At 35.7% G+C, this 20,097-nt stretch overlaps 1 protein-coding gene across 2 annotated transcripts in view; it reads left to right on the top strand.

The window, feature by feature from the left end:
* Positions 1-20,097, top strand: part of Lar (tyrosine-protein phosphatase Lar) — a 457,256-nt gene that overhangs the window by 400,645 nt on the left and 36,514 nt on the right. For both annotated transcript variants that reach the window (XM_068762567.1, XM_068762566.1), the window contains exon 7: positions 13,461-13,571. In XM_068762567.1, coding sequence (XP_068618668.1) covers positions 13,461-13,571 — 111 coding nt within the window. The remainder of the gene's footprint in view (positions 1-13,460; positions 13,572-20,097) is intronic.

Raw genomic sequence — 20,097 nt, 5'->3', positions numbered from 1 at the left:
GAATTTTAACAATATGATATTTTTCAAGCAGAGTTAAAAGTACTTTAATATAAACCATGTACTTGTAAGTGGTTTGATTTTCAATTCGAAACTAAGCAAAGTTTAATTTAAGTAATTTTCAGAGTTAGGTTAGGTCAGTGGTTAGGTTTTAAGACTATAATATATATTTTTACGCAACTACAAAAAATAATCCAGTAGTGTTAAAAGATCGTAGCAGTCAACGAACCATTGAGTTTCGTGATAATAAGAGAAAATTCCCACCTGATTTCAGTCGTGAAGAAATCTTATATTTACCGACAAGTTTACAATATAATTTTTTGTATAACTGCAATAACTCGATAAGAATTTGGACAAGGGGAAAAATAACTTAATTTCCCCGTTCTTCCCGGGCACGCTCAAGGTGCTGCGCGTAGCTCACGTATAGCGGCACAGTCAGTGTAATAAAGTGTCTGTGATTCGAAGGAATTGGCCACCGAACTTTATTACATCTGGAGCCACTCGCTACTTTTCAACGGTCCTATGTTAAGCAGAGAGTGATATGATTGTTTCTTGAAACGAAAGAGTTATCCATTTCAATCAGTATAAGAAATAGGCTGTAGAAATTTGATTTTGTTCATTGCCCACGTGTATAAAATTTAAAAAAAATTATTGAACTAGAAAAAATCAGCGGGCCAATTTGACATATTAATTATTTTTATTTTTACTTCTATTACTGCTGTTTATAACATAAAGATAAAGAAAAAACCTCGCTAAATCAAATAACAACACAAATTTTGCATAATGTGAAGCTACTTAATATTTTTCAATAAGAAAAAAAATTGAATAAAATATGGCTTGCAGTGGGGATATATCGGTTGATACGATAACGATAATGATTTCGTACCATATTTCGTCTTCTTTGAGAAAAATATCTCTTTTATCCAATACATTGTTTGTTTCACTGAGCTGCCGCCTTGCATTTTATACTCTTAAATGCTGATTGAAACCTATGTAACCCACTAATTTATTTCCTTTACTCGTTGACTCTGTGTTTGGCACTAATCGGTGTAACATAACTCCTGAAGATGCCCCGTGGAGGGGTGAAACACGTGTTGAGTAATTTGGCGGTGGCGGTTGTGTGATTCAAACTGTTTGCCGCATACACATTTATCAGCGGGCTGGCGGGAGGTGCACTTTATTGCACGACTACCACTGCATGTGCAGAAGTTACTAAATATTGGTCCTTTTCTTACTTAGGGTGGACTTCCGCGAGGTAACGCCTGATTCCATTAAATATTTATTTAACCATTGACATTATTTATTACTATTTGTATATCTCATCTACAAGTGACTGTCTAGGTACAGCATATTTCTGTATTTAATATGATATGTATAAAATTAACTGCTCTTATATTCTAAAACTAGATATTGAACTTTGATTGACTGACACGTGACGGTTCAAACCTACAACACTCGTGAAGAGGCAATCAAAACGTTCTATTGCACTACGGTGTAAAATCTTAAAGAGGAATGTCCTTAAATTGCTTGTCATCGGACAAAATATCAGCACTCACCTCCGAATATACTTCATTTGAAAATGTATAGTAACTTATCAAAATGCAATCCTTGATCGCTCCGTACGCATACTTGCACCACACGCTATTTAACGCACACATGAGTAAAGGAAGGTATTCATTATTTACACGTAATAATATTCGATGTCCATATAAATTGTTATTAGATTCAGCCACCGGTTCGCCCGAAGCGCGGGGAACATTATCTGCACAATAATATAAGGAATGGACCGTCTCTCGGGGAAACGGCTTTGTACGGGCTCCGACCCGAAACCGGGGAGATCGCGAACTAGCTTATGTCTTCATTGGTTTATACCTTTATTCACTCTGGTTGTTCATTACTCGTGCAAGTTAGAATTGAATTACTACATTTACATAATAATAAGTGATATATTCTTCATCTTTTTCTTTTCAACCTATAGATGCCCACTGTATTTCACAGGCCTTCCCAAAAGTCGCTACTGCCACCGGTCTAGCACTGCCGGCATCCAGCGAATTTTCGGGATCTTAACTATGTCGACAGTCTACTTAGTGGTGGCCTACCCACGCCACGTTTACCTGCTCGTGGTCACCACTCGAGAACCTTCATCCCCCAACGGCCATTGGTTGCATGAGCGATGTGATCCGCCCACTGTCGACTTCAGACAAGCAATTCTTCGAGCTACGTCGGTGACCTTGGTTTTTCTGTGGATCTCCTCATTTGATCTCGTAGCAAAACACCGGGCACATTCCTCACCATTGCTTTCTGAATGACATATATTCCCGAAATTGAAATATCAAAAGCTATATATCCCTGCTTACATTTGCCGTCTTTAGATATGAAATCGCTCGTTTTATTAGTCAATTAAGCTCGAGAAAAAAATGTAAAAGCTTTTGGAGAATATGTAGCTGTTTTGTCAACAACTAGCTTCAAAACTTTTGCACCTATTTCTAATCACCCTGTATAAAGGGATCACTCTAAAGTATGTCACCTCGATGTTTTTTTAAGTATTAGAATGCAATAGACCAATAGCTTCTGTAAGTAAAAAAGTCTACAAGCACAGACAGTAATCAATAATACATTTTAATATGCCCGTATATTGAAAAATATTGAAATTCTTTTCTCTTACATTATTTGATCTTTAGTTAGGCTGCATAATAGATTAATTGACAGAAAATAAGCTTCTCATTCACCCCTTTAAATATTTTCACCTGTATAAATTGAGCCAATCGTCTACTTGTACCAATTGTACCAAAAATAAAATTATTGAAGGACGAACGCCGTGAATTAAAACAATTTGCTACAAAACGGTAGCGGCAAACCGAAAGCAAAAGTTTCCCTTTAAAGCGTCTCATCGGTATCGAAAGTCGCACTTCTAATATCATTTTAACTTCCATTCCCAAAGAACAGAAAGCGCCCCGTCACTCTACTAAATCTCGCAACTTTACCAATTAATTGGTTTTTAATTAGGAGAGACGGCACGCTTAAAAATCGCTTCGGAGGCGAATTTAATTTCCACTTCTTAATGAAAGCTCGCCGAGTTCCGTACTCACAATATGATAAGCCTGGGGCGCAAGCGGGGTAGCGAGGTGCAGGGGGAGGGGGGAAGCGAATGTTAATTATATCAATTTTGAGGGAAACGAACGATCGCGCGGTCTCCACGATTACTAGCACCATTCGCTGAGAAATTCAGCTAGTGCCCGAAACTCGAGATCCACTACAGGTCCCGCCCGAGCTATGAATAAGTTTTAACAGACTTATCGCCTTGATATAAATTGTTATATCCTCATCTGTGACTATTTATAATAATATGAAACACAGATATTAAAGTTGCGCCAATTCCCCAAATCATGAAATAGCCAAATTGCACATTGTGGTTCAACTTAGTTCACTTCTTTCTTCTAAAAGGAATAGGCCAAAAATCGCTACGTCTTGAAAGTCTTGCTTTACCTTCATCCAGTCACTTTTTGCGATCTTAACTATGTCGTCGGTCCACATAGTGAGGACTCTACCCAAGCCGCGTCTGCCGACTCGTGGTCGACTCCCAATTATTATTTACATTTATAGGTAGACACTCCAATATACCCTGGACTAAACACACACACACTCACTGTTCCCTACCATTAATCAACCGGTGTGTGTTCCGCCCACTGAGTGATTCTTGCAACTGAATCACGCCTTATTTCATACTACTGCGATATACATCAATTATACCGGCTGAAATATTTTTATTATTTATAAGAGTTTATCTTTTCATATCATGTATCAGTGTAGGTTTTTAATTTATTTTAACTGTTATGTATGTGTATCATTGTACTGTACAATAAATGTTTATCTAACTTTATTCTAAAAATTTCAGTTACTACAAAACCAATTCCTTGTGAAAAACAGCTAGAATTCTATCGTATTAATAAATAGTGCCAAGGAATTTTTAAATGATAATAGAGCTTGGGAAAGAATTGCTCTACTATTATATGAAGGTCATTGCACAAGTTATCACAAAAAAGTTTGTTGTGGACTCTTCTCAGATCATGGTTTGGATGCTTTGTAGCTTCAAGAAAATGCCGTTAGAAGGTAGTTCAGTCTGATTCTAGATTCTTTCAAATTGGACTATTCTGGTATTCTTATCGTAACGTACGCAATAGGTTACTTCACGACACACGACATTCCGCTACCTTGACTGTGCCATCGGTCTACTTTTCGGGAGAACCTTTCCACCGTAATGGCCGTCGGTTTCACGAGCATTTTTAATATAAAATTATGATTAATTACCGATTGCAGATGGCCATTAAAATTTTACCTTCAGTTTCTACGTGAGGTAAAAAAATTACAAGTGCTTTTAATTAATAAAAGAACGTGCTTCAAAAGCTGCATCTTGCTTAGAGTTTTCCGAAAGAAGTTTTTCTGTTCAAATGAATTTATATACATACATTTAAAAACCGTCGGAATCCGAGAGTGGTAACGGCTATAATTTCAATTTTAATGCCATTATGCACTTCACAAGAGGTGCGAAAGTAATTTAAAATTCAGTTAGAGCGAGTCCACGGGCAACTTGCCTCGGGCTCTTTTAATCTCATTAATTTTAATTTATTCGAGTGGATTATTTCACCTTGGCCGCGTCCAATATTTCGTAGCTCTGTGGTCGACCCGTGGAATGCTTCAGTGTGATATAATGATTACTAAGGTGTTCCGAGGGCGCTTCAGTGCCTACTTCTTCTTCCAAGGTGAGGCGCACACCTCTGCTCTGGTCAGTTCGTCGCTATAAGTTTTTTATAGATATGTTCGAAAACAAATTACTAATACATTGTAAGATACCGTTGAATGAACGGGGTTCTTCTGCACTAATATAGTCGTCTCTAATTTCTTAGAATATCACAACGTATGTGGGTTTAATTCGTCTAAGGTTAACCTTCAAAAATTACTAGACAATCCTTCAAAAATCAATCGACTTTCAGTTATAATAGAAATAAATATTACTGACCAGTCAGTCTCACCTTTAACATTATAAAAACAAATGTCAATATAGGTTCTGATGGTGCGCTATGCATTTAAGTTGCGCAATCATGTAATAGGATTGCAGTTTCACTATTCAAACGAAGCGCAGCAAGCTGCAACACAACGCAGCGTAATGCAGAGTCCGTGCGCTGTTAATTTTGCAGGCTCAAATGGCATTTGGTCGGGCGTCGTTGTATTATGTCGCGCAGTAAATTAACGTGCCAATAAAACAATCGAAATTGTTTGTAGCGAGCCGTGGTACACTGCACAATTATAAATTACCGACAATTTAAGCTCTTTCTACGGAACCATGTGTATTTATTTGACGCAAATTTTATTTATTTTTGAACGGAGCGCATTCTGTTAACGCACGGGCGGAGGTGATTGAAGCGTTAATATGAAGCACTTCGGTAAATAGTTTAGACTACGTTTTCATTGAACTTGTGTATTTAATGAAAATGTATTCAGTTAATGCGATATGGGTAGGTGAGCCACTAGGTAGACCCACCACATAAACAAGTCCCCTGCGAGTCACTGCATGCGGCCAATACAAAACCGGTCATCGTAGTAATCTTGACAGTGGACTATGCCGTACAGTAAACGTCTATTGGCCGACCTAAAGATACCTATCTAAAAATTCTTGAACGCGATTTGCAAAACACCAAACCATTTCACTATTTGATTGTCCAGAATTGATAATTAAAATATATCACTTTGTAAAACAATAAATTACGCGAGAGCCGCGTCTGCTCAACCACAGCCACAACTATACATACAAGGGGTGAATGTGTGATACTGCAAAGTTACTTTACGTAATAATTATCTTGATTTAAGTAACATATGTATACAGGTTGATTGTTTATAAGTGCAAGAGCTTCACAAGAATGGACTGTTTCTGTCAATTAATGTAGGGTACACACTGCCTAAAAATCAATGGCTTCAGAAATATGTTTCGAATATCTCACAGTTATTGCATATAAATAGAATTCATTCGTCATAGTCATCATCATCATAATGTTAACCAAATGACGTTCACCGCTAGCCATAGGCCTCTCAAAGGGGTCGCCACTATGACCGGGCTTATGTTTCCCGTATCCAGCGACTTCCTTCGATCTTGACTATGTCGTAATATAATAACTAAATTTATTTAAAACTAAAGTTTTTTTAGAATGCACGAAAAATACATACTTTTTATCATTTTTTGCCTATGCCTACGTCATTACTGAACCTCATGAAATAATGCTTGATAAATAAATTTGATAATATTACGTGTCTTTTATTATGATTTTTTTCTATTGAACTGCGATAGGCTTATAAAATTTGACTGTACGAAGTCTGTCGAAGCAAATATTTAACCCCACACCCACACAGAGGCAGCACAGTTTTTGGCTCATTTCCGTACAAATTCCGGGTCCAGCGTTTGTATGGAACCGCACGGACGGACGGCTGTTGTTTCAGCAAAAAGCGTTAACTAATTCACACAACAATAACAACGGAACCGGCGTAGTCGTTTGATTGAGGTCACAAAGTTTTACAAGCGCGCCACGCCCCGTGTCTCTTCCAGTAGCCCGTTTTTCTTCGTCTGAGTATAATGTGGGACGTTTCTACGTTGCGGCCGAATAATAGTGTTTATTGTTGCTTGAGGATGTTATGCATTTGCTTAAAATAGGTTTTATATTTTTTTTATTATAAGTTAAATGTGTCAAAAGCTTATCCAAAAGATCGTGACAATAAATCTTGTGCTGCCCCATCTAGGGACTTCCCCCGACCTTGACATTGTCTACCGGTTCGTGGTCGCAACTTAAGAATCCTTGGGCCGTGACGGTCGTCGTTTTTACCAGCGATGTTTCCCCCTTACTGTCACTTCAAACGAGCTATTCTTCGAACTATGTCCGCGATTCTTCCGCGTACCTCCTTATTCGATCTAGCAGCGGAATTCCAAGCAAAGCCCTATTCATTGCTCTCTGGGTGACTTTCTTTAAGTGCCCATCGCCAACCACCACATCTCAGATCCATATGTCATCACCGACAGCACATACCCGTCAAAAACCCTCCGTCAGACTTAGTACACGCATAATTACGTATTTATAGTACGTTGGAAAAGACTCACTATATTACGTTTACTTGATCACAAAGAATAATGAAATCCATTTTATTTGCCAATCGCCAATTGTATTCTTTTGAATGAACCATATAATTATTACAATTACAAAGTAACATTATTCAAAAGTCTAAAAATTGTTTACTTTATTCACAAACCACTTTGGATACAGTGAAAACACATTTTAATCAATTTTATTCAATATTGTTTAACTTTATACACGACGTTGTCTTCAATATTAAGCAAAGTATTCTATTAATCTTAAAACAGCCGTGTCATTGTCATTATTTATATCTAAATGTTTTCAATCTCTCTAAATCCTCTTGGAATGACTTTATTATTACGTCTATCTAAAAAAAAATTAGTTAAATACAATAATAAATATAATAGCCCTGTGCATTACCAGGTTCAGGTCCTAAATTTTCTTTTAAAATGTGTAATGAATTAACCTTTATATAATAAATATAACAAATAAATGTAAAACAAAAAATTTTTAAGTATCATTTCATTTCCTTAATATATATATTACCGGATAGATATCTATCGATGTTAAGGTAAGATATGTATTAATCTATAATATTGTGTTATAGTTTATTAATATATCTTAATGTATTACAATATTTCTATTTTTTGGTTACTGTGAATAATCCCTTTATTCATATGTTTGTATATACTTAAATTAATAAAATAACTCAATGGCATAGGAATTAATCTAATTAAAAATTGATCCAGATTTAATAATACTAGAACGAAGACAAGACTACCTATTTCGACCAACAGTGTGTACAGTTTTGCAACTATAAAATATTTTTCAATAATAAACAGTACTTATACTTAAAGTCTCTGGTATCTTCATATAATACAAAGAACTTAGGTGAAGGATATTATTTTGACGTAAGGACCAAAGACACGTTGTCTCCGTTTGGCCGGAGCTCCTACGTGATGTCGGAATTGTTAGCAATAACACCGGGCACGAACGACGCGTCGACGTAGCGGGTGGGTTGTAATTAAAAGAAAAATAAGCGCTATTCATAAACGTCGGACTGGGATAGCCGACTCGTGGCGGAATTATATCGCCGCCAATCACGGATGACCTCCCTTCCTCACCGCTCCGCCTAATTAAAAACGACCCGGCGCGTCGACCGAACGCCTCAGCACAGGTCAGCTTACGCTGGCGAAGGGGGCTTTATCGCAACGGCGCGTTTAATCTAGCTCTTAGGTCGGGCAAGGACGTGAGGTTTACTTTGCGCCACCGTGCCTGATTAAGTGTACACTGTGATCTTACGAAAGACACTTATGACCGCACCTACTAATGCTGTCTTAATGAATAGTCGCCTAAATAATGAGCATTGTCGGCTTTGATTTACAGCACGTCTCGGCAGGGGTCACGTTTCAAATATAGTACTTTGGAAATATCATAAATGGGAATTTTTAACAAGTATTAAAAATTATTTCCTACAAATGTGCATGTCATTGACATGTGGTTTTAGCAGAACGATACGACATAATACATATCCACCGAAACAATGAATTTATTTTAAATCGAACTTTCCGTTTTTTCGTTACATTATTTTTGCATAATTTACCAATTTATAGCAGTTAATTGGCCGCCGCCGTTGTGCGACTTAAAACCACTCGGTTATTTTGGTTATATTGGGTCAGCTGGTATGTTAAAATAGATCCTATTTAAATCATTCCTATTCTCAAAAACTCAAAATCCGTCAAGTTATTTAAGTAATTGACACGCCATTTTGTTCTTAATAAGGTTGAAAAATTATAATAGAATCAACGAACCGATTTCGGTATGTATGTTGTAGAGAATCTACGTATATGACATGTGATTGTCTTTCATTATCATACATTATAATAAAAAATAATCTCTGGATTGGATATTCATTATATATTTTATTTTGGTTGTTCTTTTAATTTTACATTGCGCTCTTAAATATTGCAAAATCATTTATGATCTTTAATTATAAAGGATTTTGTAAAACAATGGAAGACCTAGGTACATTGCCCGATAATCTCCATAAAACCTCCGAACGAGTAGGCTTTGAATAATATGAGAATTTTAAATAGAATATATTGCGTAAAGTAAATGATCCTTAGTATTACACTGAGAAAAAAAACGTTGTTTTTATTACAACAAACCTCACGGTTCGCATCGTGCGCTAATTAAAAAGGAAAGAAATGAACCGCAACCCCATCCAGTAGTATACCGTCTCGACCCTTTAATCATAGAGATCGTATATTAGCGGTTGGCTTACGCCGATCTTCTTCATCAGAAACTCAGGATACGAGGGGTCGCAGAGAAACCACTGCTGCGTACTTAACTAATACGAAAGGGAACAAAAAGAATTATTACGTACAGTAACGCACAAAATCATTTTATTATAAATTTGAAGACAATTTGGAAGTCCACGAGGACCATATATCTATAACTGAGTCCTGTATTTATTGTGGAGTTTACAGTGGTTTCGTATAAGCAGGTTATAAAGATTACTCTCAAGTAACAGAATATTACGTAGTACTTACAATTTGGTGAGGAAAAATATTAATAACACGCTAAAGCGTAAAGGGTCAAAGCCGATAATGACGTGGATTACTTTACTGAAACGAAATTCTGGTCAAAGTTTATAGTTCATCATCATCACCATCATTTCAGCTGAAGGATGCCCACTACTGGACAATGGGATCGGAGATAAGCGACCTGCATCCAGCGTTTACCGACGGCATTAACATGGTTAAAGTTATCAACGCGAGTTCGTTTTCTAATGTTTTTACGATTAAAAATACTGTTGCCTATGAAAATTCAGGTAATAACACCTTGACAGAACCTTAACAGACGTGCTAACCAGACTATCGTGCGTTTATTATTTAATAAAAAAAAAAAACCAAAGTTATTAACTTACAAGTGATACCTCAAATTTCTGATTCATACCGCCACGTGTCCCAGACACTGTGAAATCCGCCAACGTTGCCGAAAGATTTTTTATGCAGGCCGCTTTCCAACTGGTTCTAGTGGAAATCTTTGCGAGAGTGGAGATAGAGGACGAGGAAAATCAACCTGTCGACATAGAACGACTGATAATAAAATAATGATAAATATAATACTATTAAAAGTAAATAAAAATATAAAAAATTATTGATGTCACAAATATGAAGTAAGCGCGCATGACTACCGCGGTAGACACATTATCCTTTACTCATGATAAAGCCGGCGGCTGAGAAATAACACAATAATGTTGTTTTTTGTTATGAGGTCTACATGTACCTTTTATATATCGTGTCACGTCATTTCACAAAAGGGATTATTCGAAAAGACTTTGTAATATAATTGTCCAGCTTTTAATAATACTGAGTAATAAATAAAATATGGTATATTACTTTAAGTTTTAATTAGTTAATGTTAGTTAATACAGAGACGACTTAAAAGCAATATATAACGTGATCAATTATTAATCTGGATTTATTATAGTGTACTTGGAAGAGCGAGCAAACAAAACAAGCGTTATACTCGTTAGCTATATTTATGTGTGAATAGAAATGAGTGATGACTATAAAATATTCCGTACACCTTTTTCAGGTTTAATATATTGTAAAGAAATCCCTCTGGTCGAATCTTCTCCTTGTATAAATACAGTGTTGCGTTGTAAGCAGACCTTTTGAAATTGGTGGGACGGAGAGAATTAAAATCTTGCGTAGTAAAGCGCTGCGCAGGATCTTATACTTTAGTCTTGATACATTACAATTGGCAAGACAAACATCCCTACCAACATATCAACGTAAATATTCGTTCAAAGAATTTTCTATTTTTAAGAAAATACTGACAATCAAATATATTATATATAATTATTATTGTAATATTTTAAATTGAACTGTGTATATACAGTTGTCAATTTATCACCAGTTGTCGCAGGGGCAGCCCAGGAACCGTAACGTGACATTGTTCGTAAAATGGATTAAAAATTACATGTCCAAATCTTATCTCCCTGTCGTATCGGAATTATTAAAATGAGATGCATATACATCACAGGGATCGCATCTGGATATAAGCGATTATAGTAAATAGAATGTTTTCATGTTTCCATTATTCTTTTCGGCATTATAAATAGGTTTATTTCGACTCAAAGAGACCGTACCTCGCTGTGTGCCGTGCTAATAGGATTTCTAATCGGGTTTGTAGTTTCCGCATATCGTATGTAACAGAAAAAATAGCTTCTAAGTACATAGTAAACATTTGTCTTAGAAACCATGGACTACTAATTAAAATTTACAACACGTCTATAGTTTTTTTTTTTTTTTTGTTTATAATGATAGTCCTACGCTTGAATATCAGCCCTACTGATGTTATATTTCAAACGCCTGAAGCTATAAATCTGGTACAAAAGTGAAATGAATATCGTCTTGTTAATTAAGTTTATGATAATAAAGTTTTTTACGTGTTTTTTATTATAATTAGATTGAAGATAATGTCTCGTATTTAGCTTCTATTAAAGGTCTATGCCAACCCTTTATATATTTAGAGATCATACAGTAATTACCCATGTGTATTGTTCGAAAAGAGGTTAGTCTAATTTCGGATATATCCATTGTCGAAACTAGATTAATTCCAAATATGAAATAAATATCGAATTCACTATATCTGAGCAATTTATTCGGCTTTAAATTGGTTTATTACCAGCAATTTTGGCTTGTTAATTATTTGTTAGCAAAAATGATGAACACTATTATAACGCTGTGAGGCAATTTGTATTTTGAATTGGCGTCCCGCGAGCATATGAAAAATATTTCATTAGGCCCAACTCGAAACAAATTACCGGGGTTCAGACAGTTAATAAATCAATGGTGCGTATAAATACAGTGTTTAACAGATTTCCGGGGAAATTTTAACTTAACAACCTTAATATACCAAGGGAAGGTATTATAAAAGGTCCTGTCTTGATCCCGGGGCCCTGAGCAGTGTCATAATGACCCCACTCAAGGGTCATGTTATTAAGTCATAAATCTTTATATATTCGCCGGCCGCAAATAAAACCGGACGGGGGACTGTTGGGGGATGTTTACAGACTCCAAATTGTTTCTGTTTAAAGCCGGCATTAAATTCGCAAACGATTCGCCGAAACGACGGTAGGGATTTCATAAAATTTTATATATTTCCGTTCCGTTGCGACCTGCAATCGGTTCTCCTCAAGCGAGCGGTTCACATTTAAACACGCTCTTTAATTTTTCATCCTATGTTGAAAAATGTTACGGACAAGTACAAAACATGATATTTCGTTTTAATTAAAGAAATAAAGCCGGAATGTGAATATACCGTTTTTTGAAAAAATATACTAAAGTTACACTCATTTTCGTTGAGCAGAATTAACTAAATTCATACATTCTCTGGTAACTCGTAACTATTCCTATACGTTTGTATATGAATCATATTGTTCGATAGGGAAATTATAAATTATATTTGTCTTATAGTAAATAAATACCAAGAGATGTTCATTTTATTTGTAATTGTCGTAAATTATTTTTTTTTCTTATTACGTAAAAATTTTCTAACAAGGAAATAGTCCGTGACGGTAGTCGCGTAGTAATAAGAATTAAACGTTTCAGACATAGGACTACCAATGCTTGATATACACAACCCCTATAATTTTTAAATAGGAGCGGTTGGATGCGGCCTATATCCATCATCTTTCGATGACTAACAACACCATTTATTTACTCTATGTGTGGACGTCAACGGCTGTACAAGCTTATACATTGTCTCTCCTCCAGGAACTTAGTCTTAACGGCCATCAGTTCGCTATATGGCCTGCCCGCTGCTTCGACTTGCCAATTCGCTGTGCGATGTCGGTTATTTATATTAGTTTACAGATGTCATAATCCCTGGTTTGGTTTTTGAGGGAGACATCGACGAAGTTCTCTCTATAGTTCGTTAAGAGCCTGAGCTTACTAAGGCCTATGAGCGTCCCAGTTTCAGTACCGTAAGTCATCACGTAACATAACGTAACGTAGCCTTAATTGATATATAATTGACTTAATTATCTGTGGCGTACAAGGATCATTTAACATCAAATGAATAGGGGTCGTCTTTTGTAAATAATTATGTACGCAAATATAAATATATACAGACACAACATTTTTGTACATAGGTACAAAATTAGAACGATCGAAACCATTTTGTTACGTATAGAATGGCAGCAAAAAGTTACTGTTGGTTCGAAGATAAAAGTTGATTAATAATACCACTTGTTTTCTGTCCGTCAATATTGTAATAATTTGATGATTTAAAAGCTTCCTTTAATTATTTTAATATCATTATTTCTTCTTTCAGGTACATTACAAATAGTGAAGAGCGAGGAAGAAGATCAGGGCAAGTTCGAATGCGTCGCTGAGAACTCTATCGGAACAGAGTTCTCTAAGCCTACGTCACTGTATGTGAAAGGTGAGCTCTGCATTTATTCTTAATTATTTTGAGTTAGGCTTTTTAATATTTGAATAAAATTTATTTTTAGGTTTCACATAATAGCTTAATTAATTTCGCAAAGTCTTGTTTCAATTTGTTACTAAGACATTAATAATACTATTATATTACTTGCTTATTGATATTTATAGGCAAAAATTAAAAACTAAAGGTATATCTTATATTAACTTACAACCAATAGCAGGCTAAATCTCTAACAGGGAATATACATTCTAGTGTCTTTTTCGGACGTTCTTTTTGTGGCATCGATAGTATGCCTATAGACTGTATAATTAGTAATCTTATAAATAAATTAATTAATTTTGTGTTTGATGGATGCTGGCTGCTGTTAAGCAACAATATTAATTTGCAGCGCGTGAAGTGTCAAACTCGCGAAGTTTATAGTTAACTGTTTAATGACAGTAAAGACTTTTTATTAGATTTTCCTTTCTGCGTATTTTTCTACTTTTTAAACGAATGGAACCTTTTACAAAACATTTTAAAATTTAAGCAAGTGTAATTAATTTTATGATGAGGTAAACCGTAGTCGCATCGGTATTAGCGCATACAAAACTTATCGCACATTTTCGCCTCACATTTCATTGACTACTGCTAAATATTTTTTCAATATCTCGTATTTTTAACACTCTTCCGCACAGATAATTTAATTTAAAGCAGTTGCAATATAAACGCGTCGGCCGCATTAAAGCACAGCTGAATGGGTGGGCGGATGCTGCGGCTGTTACTTAATGATCTTCGGTCGGCGTCCCGCCTGTGGTCAGCTGATTACGTTCCTCTCGTTGTGTATAAACGACCGCTGGGTTCAATGACCGTGATACTGGATCACCGAGTCACTGGTTCTTGGTTAACATCCACGTGTAATTCAACCTTGCTCTTCGAATTCATAACTCAGAATATTTTAATTAATAAGTAATTGTAAGCAAGTATGTCTTTGTTTGTGTTTTATAATAAATCGTGAATGTCAAGTCAGTATTCGTTATATACACTACTCGTAGATTTCGTTTATATTGACTTAGCAAATATTCATTTAAAAATACATATGTGTCTAATTGGGTTATATTCTGTTCTTATAACGATTATGGGTGAGAAGAAAACTTAGGGAAACGTCGATGTCGTGTCAATCGTAATATCAGTCGCTGACTTGATTGACCACTTCGGTACTGGCGTCGACTACAGTCGATGTCAACAAGTGAAAGCCCACAGCCGCCTCTTATCTGCTGCAACACTTAGAGCGTCTTTCTCTTTAACACACTTGTGACGTGACTGCTTTACATTACAACCTGATGCAGATACGTATTAGGTTCACCTAATGTTATTATAATAAACTGTCATTGCAGAGAAAGGTTAAAATTTCTTGCTGTGCACGTTCATAGTACGGCTGTCGACTATAGTTGACGCTCGGCTATGTGTATGGTTTTGTAACCAACAAGCGCCGTACAGTAGTGGTTAAAGTAATCGATTCGTATGTGTACCTGGAGTGAACAATTAAAACTAAGTAAGCCCAATTTTAAGATCGAGATCATTCATCGAATCCAACTCGGCTATGAAGCAATCGGGAAACTACAAAACATCTTCTGGATCAATATCCAGCTAATGCCTTAAAGCGAATATCTACGACTAATGTGTGTTACCAGTGATGACTACTGTCGGCCTTTATTAACTCAAAATAGCTCAACGTACAATGGAGAGGGTATGCTCGGAATTTCAGTAACAGATCGAATAAAAGAAGGAATAAAGAGGAAAAAGAAAAGAGAGAGGTAAGAGAGCCAACATGTTATGCAGAATATATCGCCCAAGGGGCCTTTGGGTTCAGGAGTAGAGATCACAGATCGGCAAGCATAGCTTGGGACGTCCACCCACAACTTGGACAACTGACTTTATCAAGTCATCGGAAGATGTTGGATGCAGACCGCTTCCTACGAATCTTATTGAGAACCTATAAGGGAGGCCTATATCTAGCAGTGAACATGTTATTACCGCTGTAATAATATCGCAATATATATGGGCTGACAATGACGATATTGATCTTTTTAATCCCATTGACTTAGCTCAGCGAAATGAACTTTAGTTGCTTCGTCGTTTTTATTAAACCTGTTCAAGCTCGACACAAGGCTTTTTACGACATATAAACCGTAATATCAAAGATAAAAACAAAGATGAGGTAAATTAAAAAGAACACCTCCATTACAAGAAGATGAAAAAAATCTGTATTCCTTTATTAGAGCCGGGACAGACCACTTTCAACGCGGCGGACGCCCTGGCGGAAATAATATACGCAATATATTCGCAGATAGTGTCGCGCCACACTCGTCGGCTCGCTAACTATCTGGCACGTTTAGATAAGTGCGACCGTCCGCGTCGTGCCGTTACATTTGTAAGAGCACTCACACACCTGCAGTTTCATTTGGACTCACTTTTCGTCTAGGTGTATAATTTTTCATAAAATACTTTACATCATTGCAGCAGGGAAACATCTGTCATAGTTTTATGGAGATACATATATATCTCACTCGTTTCGTGTTAAGAATGCAGTGATTTGATCGTTAAAAACTAAATCGTTCCTCATCTGAAAGTCAAGTTCTCAGTGATCAGTTGAAATCATACTTTGGAACGAAATGTGGAAAAGGTGGAAAGTGGCTGCAATGTTAGCTGTAGAATTTCTACCAATTATATGTTAATAACACCCGAGGTTCGGCTATCACACCTACAAAAATTGATATCATCATCATCATCATCATCTCATCCACACACCATACACTGCTGACCAAAACTGAACCAGCATTATTATTATTATTAATTTCTAACAGTCCCACATTATTTATAGATAACTAAAATAAGTAATAAATTGTTAAAATTATTTTATTAAAAAATGACTAAAGATTAGCGCATATTATGAGAGGTTTGTATTTAAAAATAAGAATTTGTTCTTAAATAACTTTAAAATGTTTATTTATGCGCCAAAGACAAGTATTCTCGTAAAAAATTTCAAAAATGAATTGTCATTTTACCGTGACAGAAAGCAGCATGAAATTTTAAAGCACTCAAATTGTTTTTGTTTACTTTTAAAAAGCTAAACCTTTTATATTCAATTAACGTTTTCATAAATAGAACCGTATTTCGGTATAATAAAAATATATTACACTTTGAATTTGCTTTGTTTGTCGCTAATTAATACTGTTTTAGTACGCGAGCGACTTATTTATCTATAGGTTCCTTTTGAGAAGCATCAACCAAAAACTCTTTCAAGATTTTTTATAATATATTCATGTCCAACATTTATTATCAGAAAAAAATGGCTTACACTGTGTTAGAGCTTGATAACTTTATAAATTTATCGCGTGATAATTATTAGGCGTTACAATACAGATTACTTTAAAAGCATATTTTAAATTAGATTCCGATTGAACTCCTCTATTACATTCTTAAACATAAAAACTACGAGACTTCCAAACGCGGCCTGATCTAAGAACAGCCCACCAAAAAACTCTGGTTTTTCCGGAATCACCTTTACAATATCCTTAAAACAGTAGATAGAGTAATATATTCGCAAACTTAAAAAAATTGTTTTTGATGAATAAACCTTTTAAATTTATTACATGATCATTTATAAACATAACATGAAAGTGTCTTGTGTCGTACACAGTTGCTCATATAAGAATTACTACTTAGAATCTGAATTTCTAGTGCTAGTCCTGAGAACATAGCTATCTTGTTTATATTCATTTATTACTATTTGTGCATATATTGTACCTTGCGTCGTGCTACGCTGCTATGAGGCGATCTCTGCTCGTCTCGTCACGTAATGGTTCAACAATATTTATTTTAGTAAACACTATTGAGCCATGGTAGCCCCGCGGTACAGGACTAAAACTTGCGATCGTAGGTCGCGAATTCGATTCCCGGGATATATTCGTTTATTGCCGCTGCTCATAAAAATTACTGCGCACCATAATACCTGTGATCGCCAACTCACTTGCCAAGCGTAGCGATTATGGTATATCTATCCATAGATATGTTTGCGAGAGGCCAATGCCTTGCAGTGGGTGTTTATGGTGCTGGAACGACAACGACGAAACTCAATTATTCAATTCTTTAAGGATGCCGATCAATATAGGTTAAATATCTTTATTGATTCCTCAATTCATATCAATCGTTCAGCTTCTATTTACGAAGGTATTTCTTAATCATTTCTATCTAATAATTCAACAGAGGTTTGTTTAACTTTTACATTTACTTACTATTTTTAACATTATTTAATTTTTGTCAAAAACAAAATATTTTTGTGAACCGTAATGGGTTCTATATAAAATAACGAATGCAATCTTAATTATTAAATTCAATCGAATTAAATGTTTTATTTATCTATTAACAATTTCACTGTTCAGTTTATTTCAATTTTTGAATTTAAGTTTTTATGTATGAGTCCGCCGCGTATTAATTAATTAATCTTTATCGTATTGTATTGCTTTTTAACAATCTAAGTGTAAGGTGCATGGGGAAGATTAATGATAAAATATTTTATTGTATTAAAATTAGAGTTTGCTTACAGGCGGACTTAAGATATACTATTTGTGTTATGGTACCGCTCAAGGATTTATAGATGACTGTAATTCAAAATATTCCCCGGACACTGACGAAGCTTTAATTGTAATTTACGTTTACAAGTCTCCATTATAAGGGTATTAGGACGAGGTGGGGTTGAAATGACCTGCTATTAATTCAGCCGTTCGTTTGTCTTGGCGCAGAGCTTGGTCACTTGCCAGGGCGTCGATCAAAGTATTGTTATTAATGGTTATTGACATTAGCTTCAAGTTCAACAACTGCCCGGCTCAATAAATGGACGGGTTCGCCGGATTGGAACTCGCTTGCCGCCGCTTCACGCGAAACATTCATTACGTTGATTCGAAGCGGCTGAGTTATAATGATTAGATATACCCCTGACACTTTTTATTGCAAGTATTAGAAACGTGCTGATTTTATTTCCATGTCTTTCTTTTATTGCACTACCTTCTAAAAATAATCTACCTGACCATATGTATACAAACTTATTAATAATATGTGAAAACTTAATCCAGTTATATTACATAGTATACGTCATTACGTGCAATGCATTTGTTATCACGTGAAGTGAAATATACAGTGTTATTGGATAAAGATGTGCAATGATTTCTAGCAGTACAAAGTCTGAAAGGACGTAGTTATTAATAATTAATTTTAATATGTAGTAATTAGAATTTTGAAAACGCTTTTCCTTTCATTCGGTATCTTGTCGCATGTATATTATTATTACGTTATTTATTATTTCTGAAACAATTATATATACATTAATATATATTAATTGTATAATATACATTAATTGACGGCCAACGTTTATTAACTCCTTCAAAACTTTTACACCTTTAACTAATTAGGATTTATTTTTTATCTTTACTTAATATGTTGTAATTTTTCTGGTAAACAAACCAGTATTTGTGGGATATTTTAATACTTATTTTAGCGATTGTTCCTGCGATTGTTGGAAGGTATAATGTAGTCTTTGTTTTCGTTTCATTATTCGTGAAGCCATTGTCGTTGGCATTGGCGGAAACGTACGGGCTCTTGATTGTAATTTTCTTTCTTTGATCTTCGTTAAATAAGCAGATGTATTTTTTATTCGTGACAGGTCCGTGTCTGAATTTCATTCTACGTAATGGTGAACGCCGTGGAATAGTATTATTAGAATTTACTTTCAGGTACAGTCCGCTGTACAGTTATCTATAAAACATATGTCAGGTATTCGTTGATTCTTATTAGTATAATTTTGTTTTTATTGATCTCTCACTGCTGCCCATATAGAATTGAATATTCCGCGGGTTCAAGGCGGCACAGATGGTGTCTAGCCTTACGACTTCTCTCTGATAGTGAAACTAAACGGTCCCTGGGAAGATTCTCCGCTTGGGTCGCTATGCACTAACATTTCACCGAATTAAGAGGGCGCGGAGTTCTTTGATGCTTCGGCGGACGCTTCATAGTGTAACCACGCCCAGGAGCCTCCACGAAAGGACTTCGGCTTGAACCGTCACTCGTTGAAAATACCTGATTAGCATTATGACTCAAAGACATAACATACCACGACTTCATAACACTGCTCATAACACTACTACCACTTCTGAAAGCGTTAGCATTTAGTTATAAGTAGCTGTAGAAACTCCAGCAACGGTTCTTATCTCGTATGATCTTGACACAACCAAGCGGTGCCCTTATACACAACTACCCATATGAAAAGATAACGCGAGGCAATCTCCTACTAGCGCCATCTATTAGCGCCAATCATAACTGAAATGAAACTATGTGGTCTGAAATAAACTGCATAACTGTTCAATATGAAAAACCATTGCGGAATGCTTTTATGGATAGAATTACATGACAGACGCGGACATACACCTGCAGGAATAATATCATGAAGGGTTCGTACAGTCACGCAGCGCATGAGAGTTGCGGCGAAGTT

Source organism: Battus philenor, unplaced genomic scaffold (assembly GCF_028537555.1).
Source record: "Battus philenor isolate CCGP_79_NKW_IND1 unplaced genomic scaffold, ilBatPhil1.0.hap1 SCAF_16, whole genome shotgun sequence".
Classification (NCBI taxonomy): domain Eukaryota; kingdom Metazoa; phylum Arthropoda; class Insecta; order Lepidoptera; family Papilionidae; genus Battus; species Battus philenor.
Note: the sequence above shows the minus strand (reverse complement) of the source record. Positions and strands in the feature narration are given on the sequence as shown.